This window comes from Elgaria multicarinata, chromosome 2 (assembly GCF_023053635.1).
Source record: "Elgaria multicarinata webbii isolate HBS135686 ecotype San Diego chromosome 2, rElgMul1.1.pri, whole genome shotgun sequence".
NCBI lineage: Eukaryota > Metazoa > Chordata > Lepidosauria > Squamata > Anguidae > Elgaria > Elgaria multicarinata.
Window position 1 is genome coordinate 28,483,369 of NC_086172.1, and position 21,390 is coordinate 28,504,758.

General features: G+C 44.1%; 1 protein-coding gene across 6 annotated transcripts in view; it reads left to right on the plus strand.

The window, feature by feature from the left end:
* Nucleotides 1-21,390, plus strand: part of ANKRD44 (ankyrin repeat domain 44) — a 165,073-nt gene that overhangs the window by 60,418 nt on the left and 83,265 nt on the right. For all 6 annotated transcript variants that reach the window (XM_063116225.1, XM_063116226.1, XM_063116221.1 and 3 more), the window contains exons 2-3: nucleotides 2,037-2,120; nucleotides 9,081-9,159. In XM_063116225.1, the coding sequence (XP_062972295.1) occupies nucleotides 2,037-2,120; nucleotides 9,081-9,159 (163 nt within the window). The remainder of the gene's footprint in view (nucleotides 1-2,036; nucleotides 2,121-9,080; nucleotides 9,160-21,390) is intronic.

Genomic DNA, 21,390 nt, shown 5'->3' on the forward strand with positions numbered 1-21,390 from the left:
ACAGACCACACAGTAAATAGCAAGATCCTGCCGCATAGGCTTACAATCTAATAAACATAGCTCTACATGAAGCTATGGGCTCATCTACACCTAGCAAGATATTGCACTATGAGAGCGGTATGAAAGCAGTATATAAAAGGCAGGAGCCACACTATTGCTTTATAGTGATATTTATAGTGATATTATAGTGATATTGAAGTGCACTGACAACTGTTGGGGCCCATTGACACTATATACTGTTTTCATACCACTTTCATAGTGTTATATCCTGCTTGGTGTAGATGTGTCCTAGTCCCCAACACTTGTCAGTGCACTTCAGTACCACTATAAAGCAGTACTGTAGATCCTGCAGTGCACTTCAATACCGCTATAAAGCAGTAGTGTGGCTCCTGCCTTTTATGTACCACTTTCATACCGTTTTCATAGTGACATTTTGCTTTGAAGCTTTTCTCTGAATTCTCTGGGTCTCTCCAACACTACCGCCTTAGCAGATTTTAGAAATAAGAGACATGATTTGAGGAATGGATTATTATCATATTTTAATTTGTCTCTTTAGCAGTTGAACTACTGCAGCTCAGGGGAGTGGGGTCATCTTGAAAGAAAGGTAGTTCAAAGCGGAATGTAAAATTGTCATTTTTCTCATTTCAAAAGTGGCACACACATTTTTAAAATACCTATTTTCAGAGCCCCACCTGACGAGTTTGAAAAAAGTTGGTTATTTTGTTGTCGAAAGATATAGTTGCTGCTATTCTTTTTTTAAAAAAATGTGGTAAGAGAACGGCCAGATTCCAGGGAATTGCAGGAAGTGGCCTCTGTTTCACCTGGAAACATTAGGAATCCTGGAGGGCAGGAGTCTGGCTATATAAAGAAAAATGGAAACAAGCCATCTTGGAGTCAAGCTCCTGGCCAAAAATATCTCAGGAAACAGAAGAGAGAGCCTGTATTTACTCAGTGTACAGTGTACATTACTGGCATACTCGTGTGGGCAACTTGACTGAAAATCTCTACAATTATTTATAGGGCTTGAAGACCCATTATTATTAGACCTTATTATTAGACTTCAAGGGTTTCGAAACATTTATTTTTTAAAGGATGTGTCAGCAGTTAGACCAGGACTGGGGACTCTTTTTCCTAGGAAGGGCTGTTAACCCATGAGAAAAATCACTTGGGGTGCAGCCAATAGTGAGCAGGGCCAGAAGGCAAAAGTGGGCAGAGTTTGCAGCATTGCAGGATTATATGGAATTATCTCACTGCCCCGTCAGCCCCCTTCTCTCTCCCTGCCATCCCATCTCTCTCTCTCTGTAGGCTGAGGGCCACAAGAACTTGAGTATAGCCTTGTTCAGAAGTCATACTCCATGATAGTCAAACCATTATTTTAGATTAGGACCAGTATACTACACCTCAACCTTGCTATATGTTGGGTTATCATACCCCATACACATCATAGAATCTTTGAGCTTTTGGTGTTGTGATATGAGGAGGTATGGAAGTGAGGGCAAGGCCTCTGAAATCCCTGTACCTATCAAAATTGTCCTCTGGCAGCACGTGGGATTTCAGCCTGTAACAGTAGGATATCAACAGAACAATTGATTAAATCTATGACAACTTGCTTAAAAAAAATTATATACCTGCCTGTAGCTAAGGCTGGGATCTAGCCAAGTGACCCGTTGTGCCTGAGAAGTTTCCGTAAATGCAGAAAGAATAGGGATGTACAACATTATCCCCTATGATTGGCCAAGCCTGACATATGATGCCTGGCTTTCTGCCTCTGCCTTTTCAACAGAACAATGCAGACTTCTTGTTGTTCTAGTCTCCAGCCTATGAGGCTGATCCTGATTGGGGAGCCTGATCTGGGATTTTGATGTGGTTCCAGCCTGGTTCTGCCATTGGTATCATCTTAACAATACTAGTAGTGTTGTTTTATTGATAGAATGCATTGCAATCCAATGCAAATATGATATTTGACACAGCAAGGATTTTTTTAGACTGTGTAGATAAACACATTAATATCTCCCTTTCCTGTTTTGTCTTTTTAGCCACCGCTGGTCCAAGCTATTTTCAACGGTGATCCTGATGAGATACGTATGTTAATCTACAAAACAGAAGATGTTAATGCTCTGGTAAGTGATCGTGTACAATTCTTTTCCGCTCCTTTTCTTCTGAGATTGGATTAGCATTGATGTCATTTCAGATTTCAGATTGAGGGGCAGAGGGGAAACAGAGATGGGGCAAAATTCACAGCAAGGACCAGAATCCTATTCTCAAATATCAGACCCCCCCTCCAATTTATTGTGATTAATTTTCATACTTTATAGGAACTATGACGATGTTATCAAGACAGATAAATCTTTTCAGCATTTCTTCTCCCCAGACTTTATTTAAAAGCAAAGATTTGTGTGCTTTTGGGGGCATGCTTACCTAGTACAGATGATGAATTGTGAACAGGTGACGGAGAGAAGGAAGAACTACTCAGCCCCTCTCTTGCTGCAGTCTTCTCCCACAAGTAGATCAAGTGATGCATGGAGGGATTTGAAGCCCAGAATAAATAAGGACACGATCAGAGAGCACTTAGCTATTTTAAATGGGTTCATATCTCGTATTGGGTTTTTTTCTGGAATTTGCACAGGTTGCAGAAACTCCCCCCCCCCCCCCCGCAAAAAAAAATGTGACAAAAAGTCCCTAGAGTTTGGGGAACAACTCGTCTTACAGATGCAAAGTGAGTTGCACACGCTGCGGAACTCTGTCGAACCAAAAAAGGACTGGATATCCCAGTGACAGACCTCCCTACTCATTTTACAGTGGCTCTCTGGGCAGTATGAAATATGAGGGATTAGTGAAGTGCAAGCATTCACTTCAGTGCACGTGGACTACAAGGGTTGGATGCGCATTGAATGGATTATATTTTTGTGGGGATGTTCATTAGAATGGCGGAAGAGCTGGTGATGAGATTAGAAGGATGAGGAGGATTATAATCAGTGACTGATTACTCAGTAGATTCCACAGCCAGCACTTGGAAATGTCTAAGTTGGCCTGGAAAACTGTTGAAGCAATCATTTTGGTGCAGGGCCCTGTCCCAAATATCTGCAGCTTCTGAATAAAGCAGATGAAAAGAATGGAGATGTCCTACGGTGTCCTCTTTCTTCATTCTTTTGCGAGATAAAATCCTTACTTTTGGTCCTTTTTATAGCCCTGTGTTATTTTGAAACTGTAAGTGGCATTACCATGTGGTCGATAGTGAGTACTTGGACTTCAAGGCTAGTAGTTGCTGCTTGGGGTGAAAGCAACAGACTAAGACTAAGATGATAAAATGTAAAAATACAGGGAAAATAAAAAGGTCTTCACCTGGCACCGAAACAAGTATAGTGTAGGTGCCAGACGAACCTCTCTAGGGAGCTCATTCCATAGCTGGGGTGTCACAGCAGAGAAGTCCCTCCTTCTGGTAGCCACCTGCCTCACTTCCTTTGGCAGGGGCTCACGGAGATGGAGCCCTGATGATCTTATGGTCTGGGCAGGTACATATATAGACAGATAGCTGAAACAAACCATAACAGTATCCAAGGCAGAAAATCTCACAAAAAATAATCCCAATCATCATCATCATCATCATCCCATCAGGTTCATCTGGAAAAACCACCATGAGTGAGAAAAGAGAGTTAATAATATAGAATTTATACATAAAAATATAACACTCTGATAAACAAATTAATCAATTTATCAATCCATAGCAAATCTAACCAATCATAAATGTCTGAGTGAACAATAAGGTTGGGGCCATGAGTACAGGAGAAGGCATTCCAAAGGGAGAATGCCGTGTCTCATGTCACCACTTGATGTACTTTCCCCAGTGGTGGCAAAATGAGATTGAAGCTGCATGAGACTGCCATGAATTGGAGGGGTGTGTGTGTGTGTGTGTGTGTGTGTGTGTGTGTGTACTGCTTAGATAATTACTTGGATGTGTCAAAATGGGAGGGCCTCCTTTGAGTTACAAAATGTATGAAAGGTACTGGGTTTGAGCCACTTTGTTGGAAGTCACCTAGGTACTCTTCATATGATCTGTTGACAGTCCCCTCAAAAAAGTACTTTGTGATAATGTTTCTTAGACTCTACCTGGAAATGGTTTTATAAATTGTGTGTGTATGCATACACACTCCCTCAGGCTATGCCAGCCATAAATGTGTTTGCTCCAGCTGCAACTAGTAGAATTTAAATCATGTCCTATCCAGTTAGCTAATAAATTTGGGTGTATGTGCAGTCATATTTTGCTGATTTAAAATTAAAAAATCTAGGAATTTCCAAAATGGAAAATTTCCCATTGTTTTTGGTCACTTTGCCTAAAATAGTTTAATATTGGATTACCTTTGCACATTTTACAAGTCTGATTAAAAAGGCACTTATTTCAATGAAGATTTACCTATCTTTTAGAAGAAAAGTATACCCTTGCAATTATTCTATGTTCATTACTTTTCCTCTTTACTGTTGGTGTTTTTTTTTCTCAGCAAGAAAAATAACCTTCCTGATGCATCAGTTTCTGCCTTCTTCAACATGTCCTCTTATTTAGAGAAGGAACAATGCAAAAGATAAGTTTGTCAAAGGATGAAGCAAAGAGACAAATTAATCTTGCCTCTTCCTTCCACAAATATATCTTTGGCATTGTTTAGTGTATCTATTCTCTTGGGCAGATCTTTTTTGTTTGTTTAAGAACTGTAGTTGAAACATGCCTCACTTATCTTAACAAGGTGTGCAATCCTTCCTCTGTTACTCAATTTAGTACTTTTGGATGGAGTGTTTATGTGAACTTGAGTCCTTCCAAAATGTTTACTAAAGAAATGAAAGATATGTCCTCATCAACATATGTGTCCTGACAGTTTTCCCGTAATTTGGTAGAGTTCTTGGTAACTTGCTGTCATTGCAAATCCTCAGCTGAAGTTCACTACTTTCACAAGTGCTTAAACTTTACTTAAGAGCTGAATGCCATATCTACTGTAGGTTGTGTGTTTTTACATCAGGAATGGGCAGAAGTTAGATGGAGATCTACTGGTAGATCGCTGGGGGATTTGCAGTAGATCAGCAAGGGGTTCTGATTTCCAGAAGAGAGCTTGGGATAACTAGGAGTGGACTTCTTTGTGAAATGACTGTGTGCTGAGTTCAATTCTGGGGCTGAAAATAAATTCCTAGGCTCAGAATGTGCTCAAGGGGAACCTTGTTCTTTTATTCTAAGTTTTTTGTACCTTGCTCTGGTTGGTGGATCTTATAAAAGAACAATGGCTGGCTGCGGCATGCTGGGAGTTGTCATTCAACACATCAGGAGGTCATCAAGTTGAGGAAGGCTGTTTTAAACTTTTACGTGAGAGTGAGGGCAAAAGACTGTGGCAGTAGACCTGGGCCACGTCTACACAGTGTTCCGAAGGCGCCCCGAAGCCCCTTGAGGGTGCTCCGAAAACGCTCGTGTAGTACGTACCTTAATCGTCCCCAGAAGAGGCGGAGGAGGAGGTGTGCTTCGGCAGCAGAGACTGTGGGCGGGCTGCTCCAGGCTCCGTTTCCCTTTAGCCAGCAGGCCCTGCGAGAGCTCCCAGCAGCGGGGCTGGGTCGTGGGAGGGAAGAGAGCGGACGGGCGAGGAAAGGGGCGGCGGCGGCCCCTGCGTGGTCCCGGGGGTGTGGGAGGCTTTCAGGAGAGCCTTCATCCTTGCAAACCAGGGCTAGCACCAGGGGTCGGTACTGTTGGACACCTGACAAGGCCCCTATTCCTGCAGAGGGGCCACTGTCATCCCTTGGAGCCCCCTATCAGGTACAGGCTATATACCTGCACTTGCACATTAACTGCTGCTGTTCCTTCCTATCACTGCCTGTTTATGTATGCCAGAGTAGAGAACCTCCGGTCCGGAGGCCAAATCCATCCCCATAGGTGACTATGGCCCTTTCAATCATTTGTTAGATTCACAGCTTGTGTGCAGTTTTCCCCCCTTCTCAAAGGTTGAAATGCCTCTCTGAAGGTTGAGTTACTGGCATTAAGAACTTTAAGCTACAGTGGCCTGGTTCAGACAACACTCTGGGCTTTGTGGTTAGCGTAACCATGTCCAGCTGTGGTTAACGCTAACCACATGCGGAACGCTTGCAGATGACACTGTCAACCCTTTTGTGGTTAACTTTTCCTTAACCACACGCTAACCACAAGTGGAGCTCCTGATTCCTCCAAGTGATCCACCCAGTATCCCAGCAGCCCTAGTCCTAGGAGCCCTGGCTTTTACGGCAGTCATTTTAGTGCAGGCACCAGTGAAATCAGCCTTTGAATACATGCATCGCCCCATTTAGTGAGCGGTTCCTGTGCTTTCTGCATCGCCATGCCTGCTATACCTCTACAGTCATCACAGGGGAGGCGGAAGCCTTCGAAGCAAATGAGCAGTGACAGGAGCAAGGAGTAGGAGCAGCAGGCTCCACACATTTTGCCCTCTCCCTCTAGGCAGCTGTGTGGATTGGGACCAAATGGAGAAGGCAACCAAGTAGGCAGTAGCAGTAGCACTGGGAAGAGGTCTGCCCACTTACAGAGGTGCCCCCATTGAGGAAATCCTGCCCAAGGGCCCCCAAAACCTGGAACTGGCACTGTTGGAAAGGCAAAGCCAACAAAAAGGGAACTGGACGAGGAATGCCAGAAAGTTCAAAAGCAAGGGAGTAAACAGAAAGGATGTTTAATTCAATGAAAAGAATTCCAGCACATTTCAGACCCACAGGTCCTTCTTCAGGGCAATTTAAGATAATGTAACAGGTATCGTTTGCTCCTCAAATGGCAGGCAGACATCGCATAGAAGACTGGCATTTGAAGAGCAAACAACACCTTAAATTGCCCTGAAGAAGGACATGTGGGTGCGAAACTCATTGGAATTGTTTTCATTGAATTAGACATCCTTTTGTCTACCCCTGTTGCTTTTGGCTTTTCTGACTGTTGAAAAGGCAACTTGCAGGAGAACCTTGCCTGGAAAAAATATATATGCAGCCTTATCCAGAGATCTTGTTGCAAATGGGCAGGCTTTGCCTGATCAAAACTGGCAGTGGCTTCTTCCACCTTCGGTTTGGGATAAAGCTCCACTTATTATGCTAGTGCTCGTGCATCCATGTGCACCACTTCATAGGCAGTTATTTCTCTTCGGCTCACAGCCTTTTCCTTCGTAATTAGAGTTGTACTACCGTAATTATGATTAGGTCTAGGTGGAATACAGGTGGAGCGTGGGTTGCGGATAATTATAGAGATGTTTGGCTTTGCTTGAAGTTTTACATCCCTTCTAGGGGACCGAATGCAAATCATTGGTTCTTCAAAAATGAGACTTGGAAGTGTAGGTAAACAGATAGAAATAAAAACACAGAAGAAAATTGGAGGCTGAAAAGTGTATGGATATAGAAGTGAAGTCTCCCTTTTCCATAGGGAAAGGGACAGAAGAGGTCAGGAATTTAAGTATGTATGGGGAATATATCTTACCTATAATTTTTTCAATGGAGGCCCTGTTACTCACTGTACTGGCTATGGGCATGTCTACTTCTACAGGTGTGGAGGGAGGGGGAGGATCATGGACTTACCAGCTTCCACGATCCTCCCTGGGCGTCTTGACAGCCATGTGACATCCTGGAAGGATGTTATGGCTACCATTTAAAAAAAAACCAACAACACCAGGAAGAAGAATGTGTTTGCGCTCCAATGCAAAAAATAAGACTTTTTTTTTTTTAAAATGAGCCCACTACCCCCCCCCCCCCGATGGGCATGGACTGCTGCCGTGCAGCTCTGTGTCTATTTCAAGTGCCCTGCTCCTCGCAGGGAGGATGAGACGACCTGGGAGCAGCAGCCACACGGCCTGTTCTCTGCAGGATGATCCTGGATCTGTGGGAAACCTCCCGCAGTTCTCAATATCCTGGGGAAAGTCCCTGGTCATCCTGGGTTGCCCCTGGGATCCCCTGTGCGTCATTTGGACACACAGGGACGATCCAGGGGCTACCCCGGGATATAGGACTGGTCTAGACATGCCCTATGTTTCCTATACAACTTAGCCATGTTTCTTTCAACGTAGGCCCTGTTTTTCACCAGTAAAACTGTCACACCTCCCAAAGAATAAAACTGCCAAGTGTGTATTTGTATTTAATCACTTCAAACTTTGGCAAGAAACCAGCCTGCTCTGATAGGTTAAGAATCGGAGTGGAGGCAACCGGAATTCCAAGTTAAAAAAAAGAAAAACAGTTCTATAAACTGTGGATCCCTGATTTCGACAGTTCAGGTCATAAATAGATAAATCTGACTGTATCAAGTACAGGCTATATAGTTGTGATGGTCTCACTTGCCCATTAACTCTGCACAAAAAGCCAAGAAGTTGACACTAAAAATGTAAAATCCCACAGGGGTTAATAAGGTGCAAGAGGCCTGAGAAAGAAGAGGCTTGACTGTATTTCAGCTAATCATCCAATGCTACTGTGGAGGGAAAGAGGAGCGGGGGAACCACTGGATCTTCAGAATCTGGGCTGCTTATGCTTGTGCTTTTGATTTTTCTTAGTGAGGCATAAGAGATGAGCACGGAAGGCAGCAACAGGCTGGCTCCAGAAGGTGGCAAGGTTGGACATTTGCCAGGGTACCAGGATTGTCAAAAGGACCCCTATCATCCTAACAGGGTTGCCACTCTTGCTCTAGAAGGTCAGGATGGCACGAAAGAATTCTTGGTTTTCATGCCCCACCTCTTATAGAATAAGGAGGCCTTGCCTGAGCTGACCCCCATGCCTCAAAAGAATCTTGGAGCTGATTTTATAGGCAACAGCAGTTACACCAGCTCCATAAGTCACTGCAATACTGTGATATGGACATTTGCTACCACTGGTGGGGGTTGGGGGTGGAGCAAGACAAACGTTGTCACTGGCACATGTGCCCGTTACTCCCTCTCATGGCTGCCTTGAGAGAGAGCCTTCCTGGAGTGAACAAGGCCTGGTCTCCCCACTCTCTCTCTCAGAGCTACATCCCACAAACTAGCCACAATGGCAGCTGTGGGCCTCTCATCCATACACAGTAACATCTGTATTGATGGTCACATTTTACCATCTGTGTTGCTTCTTAGGACACAGAGAAGCGGACGCCTCTTCACGTTGCTGCTTTCCTAGGGGATGCAGAGATCATTGAGCTCCTCATCTTGTCTGGTACGTAGTTCCCATATCACTATTCGATATTTATGAAAGCAAACTGATTAGAATTGCCATAAATGCCACAGTTGTGATCCTTCATCACATTATCAGGGATCACCTACTGAAGTGTAGTCTTGTGCAGTACATTAAATGGACTGATAGATGCTGGATTGATGTTTGTGTTCATAAATGCACAGTTGCTGCTTTTGTTGTCATCGTGAGAGCTCTAGATAGCTTCCCTCCAGGTCTAGCATGCCTCCAGCATTTAACCTGTGATGCCTTGAGACTACAAAGTGCCCAGTATCCCTCACCAAATGGTTTGGCTTCTAATGCATTGGCCTTGCTGAAGGTGGTTGTGTAACTTTCAGGGACATGTTGCTAGTAGTGCTGGAATTATGGTTAGCCACATCATTAAAACACAAAAGAGAGTGAACATAAGAAGTGTCATGCTGGATCAGACCAAGGTTCTGTCTAGTCCAGCACTCTGTTCACACAGTGGCCAACTAGCTGTCGACCAGGAACCCACAAGCAAGACACCGGTGCAAGAACACCCTTCCACCCATGTTCCACAGCAACTGGTGCATATAGGCTTACTGCCTAGAATACTGGAGGTAGCACATCACCATCAGGACTAGTAGCCGTTGGTAGCCTTCTCCTCCAGGAATTCATCCACCCCCCTTTTTAAAGCCATCCAAATTGGTGGCCATTACTACATCTTGTGGTAGTGAATTACATAGTTTAACTAGGCTCTTTGTGAAGAGTAATGCAGCTCTGTCGCTGCCACGAGAGTATCCTTCCTCCATGACGCAAAGTGTAGACTCGATATAGTACTAGGAAGGATTGGTGGAAGCATTTCTCTTCTATTTAATTAATTTAAAAGAGGATTGGGGGCATTCACTGCTTGCTCGATCATGTTGAAAAATGCAGAGGAACTAGACTGTGTAAAGCAGCTTCCCCCAAATTGGTGCCTTCCATGTGTCTTGGACTACATCCCATCATCCCCAGCTATGCTGGTTGGGAATGGTGGATGGTCTGTTCAGCACATGTGGAGGGCACCAGGTTAGGGAAGGCTGGTGCAATGGTGGTGCTTTGAGGGGCGTGGTGGCTTTCCAGGTGTTGTTGGACTCCCAACTCCCAACGGCACCATCTGGAATGGCAGTGGTAAGGGATGATGTGTGTTGTGGTCCACCTCTGGAGAGCAACGAGTTTCCCATCCTGGTTCTGTGCAGATGCAGTGTCCTTCCAAGTGATGCTGGAAATATTCAGCATAGAAATGGCTATGGCCACACGGCTCTGCCTCCATGGCTAGGAGTTGAAAATCTGGATGCCCACATGCAGTGGTGCAGCTAGGCAATTTTAGACCCTAGAGTTCATTGTCTTAAGGGGGGGTTGCTTCTGCTGCCCTGCTGCCCCCAGCACCTGCCACTCTCTGGATGCTCCTTTGGGGGGCTCTGGGCTGTGAGGCCCTGGCACCTGTCTCCAAGGTCCAGCCCTAGCTGCACCACTGCCCACATATAATTCTTAGAGGTCCTGAAGCCAGAAACATTTGTATTGGTGCAGATCTGGGGAGATCAGATACGTTGTGCAATGTAGAAATAGAACACAAGCAGAATAGCCCTCTTTCCTCTGCCCGGGTTGTTAGAAATGTTATTTTCCTTGTCAAAACCTTTGCACAGAACTCAAGGACATGTGTGAAAGCCTTGTGCCAATTAGTAGTGGTATTAAGCATGTGCTTTTAGAGCGAAACATGTTGAAGTGTTTTCCTGGCCTTGTACATTTCCTATTTCTTAAAGTTTGATTTTTTTTTTAAAAAAAATCTTTTTTGCATTATACCGTTAAAATGAGATTATTTAAAGACCTTAATCACAACAGCACTGTCTGTCAGCTGTATAAAAATATCCAGCTGTTGCTACTTCAATAATGAGCCTAGCTGCATAAATGGACTTGGAAGGACATGAAGTAACAGCAGAAGGGAAATTCGAAAAGCTTAGGAATAGAATATAACAACTGTGGAGCTTGAGGCACAAGAATGTGCGGTGCTCATTAAAGGCTCTTGGTTCATACACATCCTAGCAAATTAAATGTGTGGCCATCAGTTATTACTATTCAAAATTATAAACAGAAGGCTGATCTTTAAATGTCGAAACACACTCAGTTACATTAAAAACATTATTTTAACTAGTGTAAATAATCTAATTTGAAAAATGAAGCATCCCAGAAGACATATCCCAGGCCAAGCCCAACAGCATGAACACCTGCAAAAGATTGGAAGCCAGTCTATTACAATTATGGAAAAATAACTGAATATAACGATTTACTGAAACTTGCAAACTGTACAGGTAAATCAGAGTGGGCTTTTAGAAAACAATCACTAGTTTGTTTGTTTGTTTATTACATTTCTATTCCATTCTCCATAACAAGTCACAGAGCAGTTGACAAATAAAAGGTAACAATACAAAAGATAAGCGCTAATTAACCAATAGTATAAGATTCTAAAAATTCATCAGAACCAACCAGCCACAAGATAATGCAGATAGACGGCTCAAGGGGCTTATCAAAAAGCCCTGGAGGCCTAAGTGAAGAGGTGAGTCATAATTAATCACCAAAATAAAGCTACTGAAGATAGCCTGATGTACCCCCAAAGGCAGGGAGTTTCATAAGAAGGATACCCCAAATGAGAAGGCCCTCACTTGGATCATTCCTCCTTGGGTGTTGACCATGGGAGGGACTTAGAGCTCTATCACACCAGCGTTATACTGTGCAATCACTGCGAATTGCATGCAAAGGACTCCGATATTTTCTACCTTATAATCTGTTGTTACGGTGAAGTACTCCGATGTGTCCTGCTTTGATTGCGCTTCCCCCCCCAAAATAGCAAAGTATTTTGGACCGCAGAAAGTGCGATTCTTTTGTTGTTCTCCGAGCAACCACTGGGGGCGCAGAAGGATGACGAGGAGCAGAGTCGCCCAGCCACCTCCCTCAGCAACCCCCAAGTGAGTGGCGTGGAGCCCGGAGCAGGCCCAGCCCTCCTGGGGCACGCGCCGGAGCAGGGCAGAAGTGGATGTATAATGTTGGTGTGATGGAGCTAACAACAACGACAGCTTTCATATGCTATGGGATAATTTGGGAGAAACGGGTAGGTGTGATGAAGCTCTTAGAGGAGGGTGCGCTCTAAATATCTCAGAGGCCAGGCTAGAACATAGCGGAAGAGGCACTCCAACAAATAGTTGGGCTCCAAGTTGTTCAGGCACTTATAGGTCAACATCAATATCTTGGAGTAGGTTCAGAAGGAAATAGTCAGCCAGTGCAGATCACAGAGAATAGGTGCAATATAATTCTGGCTTTGTATGTTGCTCAATAATTGAAGCATTCTGCGCCACCCGATCCCTCTGATCTGTCTTCAAGGGCAGCCCTATATGGAGGCAATCCAGAATCCATTTCCTGGGTTCTTGTAATATATTTTCCCCACACATTTGATTTCTTTTAAGTTTAGAAAGTGCAATGCAAATATTAAAGGGCATGTTATCTGTCTAAATGCATGGCTAGCCTCCAGTGGCAGCTAATAACAATTTGAGCTGGTGGGGCAGAGGGCAGAGCAGTTATCTGCAGGTGAAGTCAACAGGAGCAGGGGTCAGAATAGGTGGAGTAACTTCAAGACCATGAGTACAAAGCAGAGGGTTAAGGTAGGGTGACCATATTTTGGAAACTAAAAAGGAGGACAATATGGCTGCCCTCAGGAGGCGTGGCCACCCCAACACGTCCAGCCCCCAAGGGGGCGTGGCCTCGGTCAGCATCCATTATCAGCATCACCATCATTAGCAGCATCAGCATCATTATCAATATCAGCATCAGCATCCATTATCATTATCAGCACCATTATCATCATCACCATCATTAGCTGACCTCACCGTCGCTGTCCTCCCAGTACTTCTGCTGCTGCTGCTGCTGTCCTCTTTCACCACCTGACCTGGTCCGCCGCCTGTGTCTGCCGCCTGGGTGGTCTGGGCTGCCGCCAGCAGGGTGGGGAGCGAACTGACCCCCGCCCCTTGGGTCTCGTCGCATGCGACAAGCCCCAAGGGGCAGGGGCAGGCCCACCCAGCTGGAGCAAGGAGCGAACTGCTGTGCTGACGTGATTGCGTCAGCATAGCAGAAGGGCTATCCAGTTCCTCTCCCCAGGGCCGATTTCAGCCTTATGCTGCGCTGATGAGTTCGGCGCTGGGGGAGGCCTGGAGCACCTGTTCCTGGAAGTCCGGGAATGTGTCTTCCAGCCTTTTTCCCTGGTGAATTGGGGGCCAGCCCCAGTTGGCCTGGAGACCTCTGTTTTTCCGGAGGTCTCTGGGGTTTCCCGGTGCATCTGGTCACCCTAAATTATATTTGCATAGGGCCAATACTGTTTTCAAGGTTAATCAAATTTATTTCCAGCTTTGTAAAATCTCTTCACTAGGCTTAGTAGCAATTTCAGGTGTGGTTCAAGGCTTCACAAATGTATTTTCCTTGTGAATTCAGTTAACACTTTTTCTTTCTTGTGCATGTGTGTGTGTGTATATGTGCTAATTATTGTTATAATCCATGCCAATGGTCTCTGGTTTAATCTGCCTTACGTCTGCGAAATAATGCATAAATGTGGTGTTAGTTTTAAGGCAGATTAAACGATTTGACAATGTCAATATTTGTAGTCCGAAACCAGGCCTTTAATCAAACTTCACAGTGTTTGTTCATGAGTGGCTTTGTGGAGAGGAAGTGAAGCTGCATTTCCATTATTGGCTTATATACATTAGAGAGTGTAGCAAAACCATCCTTACTGGAGAGCTGGTAAATTGCTGTGGCCGAGAGCATGAGTGTCCAAGTCCCTGGTTCATATCTCGACATCACATCTTGACTGTGGCCATGGCTAGACCAGGCCTATATCCCGTGATTGTCCCAGGATCATCCCTGTACAACCAAATGACACACATCCAAATGATCCCGGGAGCAGGCAGGAATGACCCCTCCATTTGCCTGGGATAATCCTTAGGTCTAGCTAAGGCCTGTGTCTTAGAGCATGGGATGCTACCGGACAGCTATAAAGCATAAGGCAGAATAAGTTCAAGTAGAGAAGCAGCAGGCAGAAGACAGTTGAATCTTTCCTCCACCTGCTGGTTTTCTGCACAATTTAGTTATTTTAATTACTGGGGTGGAGTGGGGTGGGTGGGAGCACAGCTCACTGGTCCCATGTTCAGTCCTTGTCATCTCCTGTTAAAAACAACAACCGTATAGTAGTTGATAATAAAGGCGTGTATCTGATGTTAGTCTGTTTTTTGTTTGTTTGGTTTGTACCCTGCCTTTCTAACAAGAAAAATGGCAACCAAGGTTGCTAGCATGTCCCAATAATTTCAGCGGGTCTGCTCTTAAGTATGACTAAAGTTGGATACAACCCAAAGATTTCTGCCTGAGAACTTGTAGAGCTGTTGCTAATCAGAGAAGTCAACACTGGGATAGATGGGCAAATTCCCTAATCTGATATAAAATAGTTTTCTATGTCCCTATGCACATTTTGCTCCCCCAAGATATACTTCCCCTTCAGGACTGAAATAATTCCAGCTAGGTGGGGGGAGGAAGAGGGGGGAGAAGAAATAAGCGCTCCCCTCTTGATTTCTCCTTTTCTGTATGAAATTGCCCCGACCCCATCACTTCGTAGGTGCAATGACCCGCATTCAAGACACTTTTCTTACCCTCCATTTTTCTCCCCACCTCTTTGCGCCTGGGCTGATAATATTGACTTACCTTCCAAGGTTGTTTGTAAGGCTTAATGGGATTGCAGATATGAGGCACTGTAGGCACCAAAAAACCTAAGTGTTGTTGCGCCATGTAATATTCCTGCAATTGAAGACATTTCCAATTTTCAAACAGCTATTTTAGAGAAACTGTTCATTGCTCCCATTCCGCGCAGAAAATAAAGAAGAGATCCCTTAAAAAAGAAGAAGTTAATTTTAACACAAGAAAGGTGTTCAACAATTCAATGATGTATCTTTAATTAGGAACATCTGAAGAGCCGTGATGGATGAGATCAGAAATCCATCTAGGGAAGTCCAATATTCTGTATGCAACAACAGCCAGTTAAACACCTCTAGGAAGTCCAGAAGCAGGGCAAGAAGGAAATCTCTCTCTCTCCCTCTGGCCTTAGGTAGACCTAAGATTTATCCCAGGATTGTCCCGGGGTCATCCCTGTTCATGTAAATGACACACAGGATATCCTGGGAGCAGGCAGGGACAACCCTGGGATGATCCTGGGATAAACCTTAGGTCTAGCTAAGGCCTCTCTCTCTCTCTCTCTTCTCTTATTTTTCTTCAGCAGCTGTTACTCAGATGTACGCTGCCTCTAAACTTTTTCTAATCCTTTTTTGCACAAGCAATCTTCTGTAATAAGGGAGCAAGGAACCCTTAGATTTGAGGCACAGCCACTGTGTTCATTCAGCACAAAAATGAACAGAGGTTTGCTGCAGCTGAAATCCATGAATGCTCAGTTTTAATAGTGCTCACTGTATCCATGAGAGGAAACCGACATTGGAATGTACCACATGAACTGGACCTTGTCTTCCATACTAAGTTCTCTCCAAGGAGGTTGTCGGAGTGGAAGACAAGAGCCCTTTTCAGATGTTCATAAAGACTAAAATGGCACTTTTGCCTTTGCAGGTTTCTCAGTCATGTGGCTGCACCTCTGTGTACATACAGGTGTACCTGTGGTGACTCTCTACTCTACACATGTTGTAAAGGGGGAGGGGCCTGCTGCTGCAGTGCCATCCCTTGCACACATTCATTTTAGCCCTTTTGAACATCTGAAAATATCTATTTATTTTTATTTATTTATTTATTAAATTTATAGACCACCCCATAGTCGAAGCTCTCTGGGCGGTTCACAATGCCATCCACACCAGCAGGGGTTCATTCAACATAGATTCAGTATAGAAATATGTAATATTGTATTAGAGGTATATATAACAGCATTTATACAAGGTTGCCACCATATCAAGATTTATCTTTAAAAGACTTTTAAAATGCTGATATATAGAAAATTTTATAAACTTGGTTCATTACCAGAATTTATTTACATGCCAATTTAAAATAAAACCAACAGCTATGGAAAATTACATCTGTGATCATTCCTTTGACACACTTATTTAGAAAGCAAGCACAACATAATTATTTGTGATATCAGAGTGGTGTATCAATCACAAGGCACCTTTTTTCTAAGCACCAATTTGCTAGCTCATGAACAGGACATAACAGCTATGGGGAGAATGGTCTTTGTTTTAGTTACATGAAGTCTGTAGGCAGTTTACCCATATTTGTTTTCCATAGTAATAGGAACTTGATGTTTTCCAATTTTAAAACTACACCGCCCCCCACCCCCAGTGCGTGGGGCCATTTGCGCAATAGAGCTTAAACTAGATAAACTTGCCTACGATATGTGTGGGTTATATTTGCCCAGCATCGTAGATATTTAGCAAAGATACCTTCATGTCTTTCATTTTTAAAAATAGTTCATTAGATAAGTACTGAAAGCGTAAGGGACAGAAGTGGACCCTATTACTTTAAACTCAATCCTATAAAATGAATTCACCTCTTTACCAGCACCTGTGTCTTCTTGGTACCAATAGAACTTCTGTTCACGTTGTATCTATGTGGGGTTGTAGCCTGAATGATTCGCCTCTCCTGATGAGCAAAAATATATACAATGCACGCAATCATGTTTTATGAGGTCTTGTGCAAAACTAAGGATTGTGGCTGGGATTGATACCATATTTTTTGTGTTTGTTTTCTGGCTGTTTTCCCTTTTTAAGCCTCTGAAGTATCATCATTCATGCAGCACATCGGCTGCTTGTACCCCCTTGGAATAGCCCAAGGTTATGATTCATAAATTTCTTTGCTGTAGTGACCTGCTGGATGAGAAGCAAGACCCTGCCTATCAAACTACCAATAAAATCTCACTTTTGTTAATTTCATTTTTTAAAAATGCCCTACATTATTTGACAAAGCTTTAGGGATGCACATGACCAGTGTAAACAGCAGACAGCATAACTCTCTCAATCTTTTGCATTTTTTTTAATTTAAAGGAGCACAAGAAAGATTTACTGCCAATGGCAATATTGTAGTCAAGGGTAGACGCTGCAAAAAAAAAGAAGAATTGGCCTATTGAATTTCATACAAGGCTCAGGAGAGACATTTGGTGAAATATGCTCATAGTTAGACTTGTGGCATATGAACTGGTGGAGGTGCAAATAAACATAGCATCTAATGAATAAAGCATATGTCCTGTGCATTGAGACATACCAAAAATGGGCCTCTAGGTTACCATTAAAACAGAAATTATTCAGAGGTAAAGTAGAAGGCCTGCCGTCTGATGTGTAAAAATGGTAATGTGAAAGGGAAGTCAGCATGGCTATGAGTTGTTTTTTTTGCTGTCCGAGGGTTTGGCATTGCCTGGTTAGACTGAAATGATGGGGAGGAGTGGGAAAGGGATTTTTAAAGTCCTTGTCTATATTTGTGCACAGCGAAGTGGTAGAACACATGTTTTCCATGCAGGAGGTTCCCTGACATCCCTAATTATAAAAATTAAACCACACTTTACTTTAATTGCATGTCTGGCTGCCACATCTCAAATTTATAAAATTTAATACCAGGCATGGGGCGGGGGAAGGGTGCTGATATTCATTGGGACTGCAATGTGCAGGGAGGGAAGGATTAACCCTTCCTTCCCCAGTTGCAGTCCTGATAAAAAAAAAAAAACACCTGCAGTGCCACAATTGGCATTAGGAAAAATAGTTCTCAATGGTGTCACTGGGAGCCTTTTTTCTGATGTTAATTGCAGCAACCTGGCCCTCCTCTGTCATTGGAATCATGGCTGATAAGATAAGGGTTAAACCTCCCCTCTCTGTGTGCTGTGGTCCTGATGAAAATTGACAAACACCCTTGCACCTGGTATTATTGTTATTTTTAACTCCTGATGTGGCTATTGCTCATGCATTTATTTAGTTATTTTTTAAAAAACAACCCAACGTGGTTCCACCCACAGTTAGCAAAATCTTAGGAGCTCTGGTCTAGGTTAGGGGTGAGCAGAAGGCAGAACTCCAAATGTTCTGGACTTCCACTCCCAACATTCCTGACCATTGGCCATATTGGCAAGTGCTTCTGAGAGTTAAAGTCCAAAACATCCTGAGATCTTTCCCACAAGATGTAGTGAAGGCCACCAATTTGGATGGCTTTAAAAGGGGGGTTGGATAAATTCCTGAAGGAGAAGGCTATCAATGGCTACTAGTCCTGGTGGCTATGCGCTACCTCCAATATCAGAGGCAGTAAGCCTATATTAGGGTGACCATATGAAAGGGAGGACAGGGATCCTGTATCTTTAACAGTTGCATAGAAAAGGGAATTTCAGCAGGTGTCATTTGTATGGAGAACCTGGTGAAATTTCCTCTTCATTACAACAGTAAAAGCTGCAGGAGCTATACTGCAGCTATACTGTGACCAGATTTAAAAGAGGGCAGGGCACCTGCAGCTTTAACTGTTGAGATGAAGAGGAAATTTCCCCAGGTTCTCCATATATACAAATGACACTTGGTGAAATTCTCTTTTCAATACAACTGTTAAAGATACAGGAGCCCTGTCATTTTCATATGGTCTCCCTAGCCTATATACAGCAGGGGAACATGGGCAGGAGGGTGCTGGGGAACATGGGCAGGAGGGTGCTATTGCACTGTGTCCTGCTTTGTTGGTCCCTGGCCGACAGCTGGTTGGCCCCTGTGTGAACAGAATGCAGGACTAGATGGATCTTTGGTCTGATCCAGCAGGGCTCTTCTTATGTTGTTATCTGTCTTTGGCCCACCCCTGGTCTAGATGAGCCAATTACCTAAGCTGACCATATGAAAAGGAAGACAGGGCTCCTGTATCTTTAACAGTTGCATAGAAAATGGAATTTCAGCAGGTGTCATTTGTATATATGGAGAACATGGTGACAATCCCTCTTCATCACAACAGTTAAAGCTGCAGGAGCTATACTAGAGTCACCAGATTTAAAAGAGGGCAGGGCACCTGCAGCTTTAACTGCTGTGATGAAGAGGGGATTGCACCAGGTTCTCCATATATACAAATGACACCTGCTGGAATTTCCTTTTCAATACAACCATTAAAGATACAAGAGCCCTGTCCTCCTTTTCATATGGTCACCCTAAATTACCTGACTTAGTAAAATGCAGCTTCATATGCTCATTTCATTTTTATTTTCTCATTTTTCATAGGCTATGAGAAACTTGGGGAAGTGGTAGTTTTGTTATGACAGTGTTATAGCCAGGTGTACATACATTTTTAAAAACCCTTGAAGGCATGTATACAATAAGAATATCACTGCGTTTACTACACACCCACCCAATGATATGTGTCGTGTTTCTCAAAAACCTCCTGCCTTCTTGGGAGACAATAAGGAGGCTTGCTAAGTAATCCACAAAGCTTTATTCAAGCAATAAACATCTCTCCTCACCTGAAGAGAGTCTAATCTCTTGGAACTTTCCCCTAGGCAGAACTATGCAGACTAAGCGAGACAATTGTCCTTTCAAGGAGAATGGAAAGCCTTTTCTCAAGACCCGTTAACTTCAGAGAGACTAGTTCTGAGGCGGCTTCTGACTTGATGCAAGCTGAGCGACTTTCTCTCTCCTTCCTTTCACTCCGCCCCTTTTAGTCTGCGGCGTACTCTAGGATCTGCTAACCTCTCCGTGCGCTCTCCTTCGGAAGAATGTTGGCTTCCCACTGACTGTGTATTATTTGCCCTTGACGAGATAAGCTCTGGAGAGGGTTCACTCCTAGCTGGTGAAGAGCCCGTGAGAGCTTTCTCCCCCACTGGTACAGGCTGGCCTGTGTGCCAACTCCTCTACTTCAGAGTCTGATTGATCACCTGAAACACCTTCTGCCAAACCAGGGGGAGGAGGGCTAGACATGACAGTATGTAGCCGTGTTGCCTCAGTTCAGTGGTGGGCAATTTGTGGCCCTCCAGATGTTTTCCTCACCATTGCCTATGCTGGCTAGGGGTGGATGGGAATTGTGGCTCTCCAAAACGTCTTGTGGGCCACAAAGTGGGTAACATGTGAACATATGAAGGGCCACTAGTTGTTCACTCCTAAGTTTATGAATGAAGAACCTCTGGGATCCCTACTCAGCTGACATACTCATCAAGGATAAGAGATTTCCCCTGCTTGCCCCCAGGGGGCTGCATTTAGGCTTTTAAAAAGCCTTCGTTGGTGCCAGTGATCTTGAACCCACCCATCCCAGTGTGTGTTGATGTGTGTGTGTGTGTTGGTTGGGGGGGGGGGGGTAGGGGCCGCACATGTGCATGCACACATCTATGTGTAAGCACATGTGTATTCCCCAGCGGACACTGGGTGTGGGCCTCAGGAGCCAAAAGTTTGTGCACCCCCTTATTTAAGGATCAACTGGCCCTTTAAAACGGCATGAGGGAGAAGGTACGCCACATGTGCAGCCTGTTTATTGCCGGCCATTGTTAAATGTGTTATTGGGTGATCAGCTTTGTGACAGTGCTGCCCTAGGCTTTCTGAAAGGTTACCATTGCTATGTGTTTTCCCTGCCTACTCTGCAGCGCAGAGGCTGCCTGGAGCCTCACGCAGGCAGTGCTGTCAGGGCTCTGAACATCTGTTAAGTGGCATGGCAGGGGGCACTTGGAGGGGGAGGTTTTGCTTTTCCCTAGCCCTGTCTCTCTGATGCAGAGGCCAGCTCTGTTACCTTGGGGGAGAGAATGTAACAGTGACATGATGTGTGAGGCAGCAAGTCCTAACATCAGGTCCTGAAGGGACTCTGGCTTTTTGGTGTTTTTTTTTTTAAGGTTGTAACTAACTAGAATGGCCCTCCGTTTTTTGGAGGGGGCTGAATTCTTCATTGGCAATTTTGAATAACTGCTTCAAAAGTACATGTAGGTTAAACAAGACTTGCAGATTGTTCCTCTCTGTTAGTTAAACAGAACTGTGCAAAGCTTGCAGAGGAAGAGGATGTGGAAACCAAAAGCTGATAAAGCTGATAACACAGTTGCTTATTTCTCCACTGTGGTCTGAAGCTCTGTTGCTGTTACGGTTGTGTTTCTTTTTTCTTTTGGTAGTTATAGTAGATCAACAACTACCAAGGAGAAATTGCTTCCAGGGTTTGTTTTCTACCTTTTTTCTTTCATTTTTTGGAGGATGATCAGTGAACAAATGCCCAAATCACATT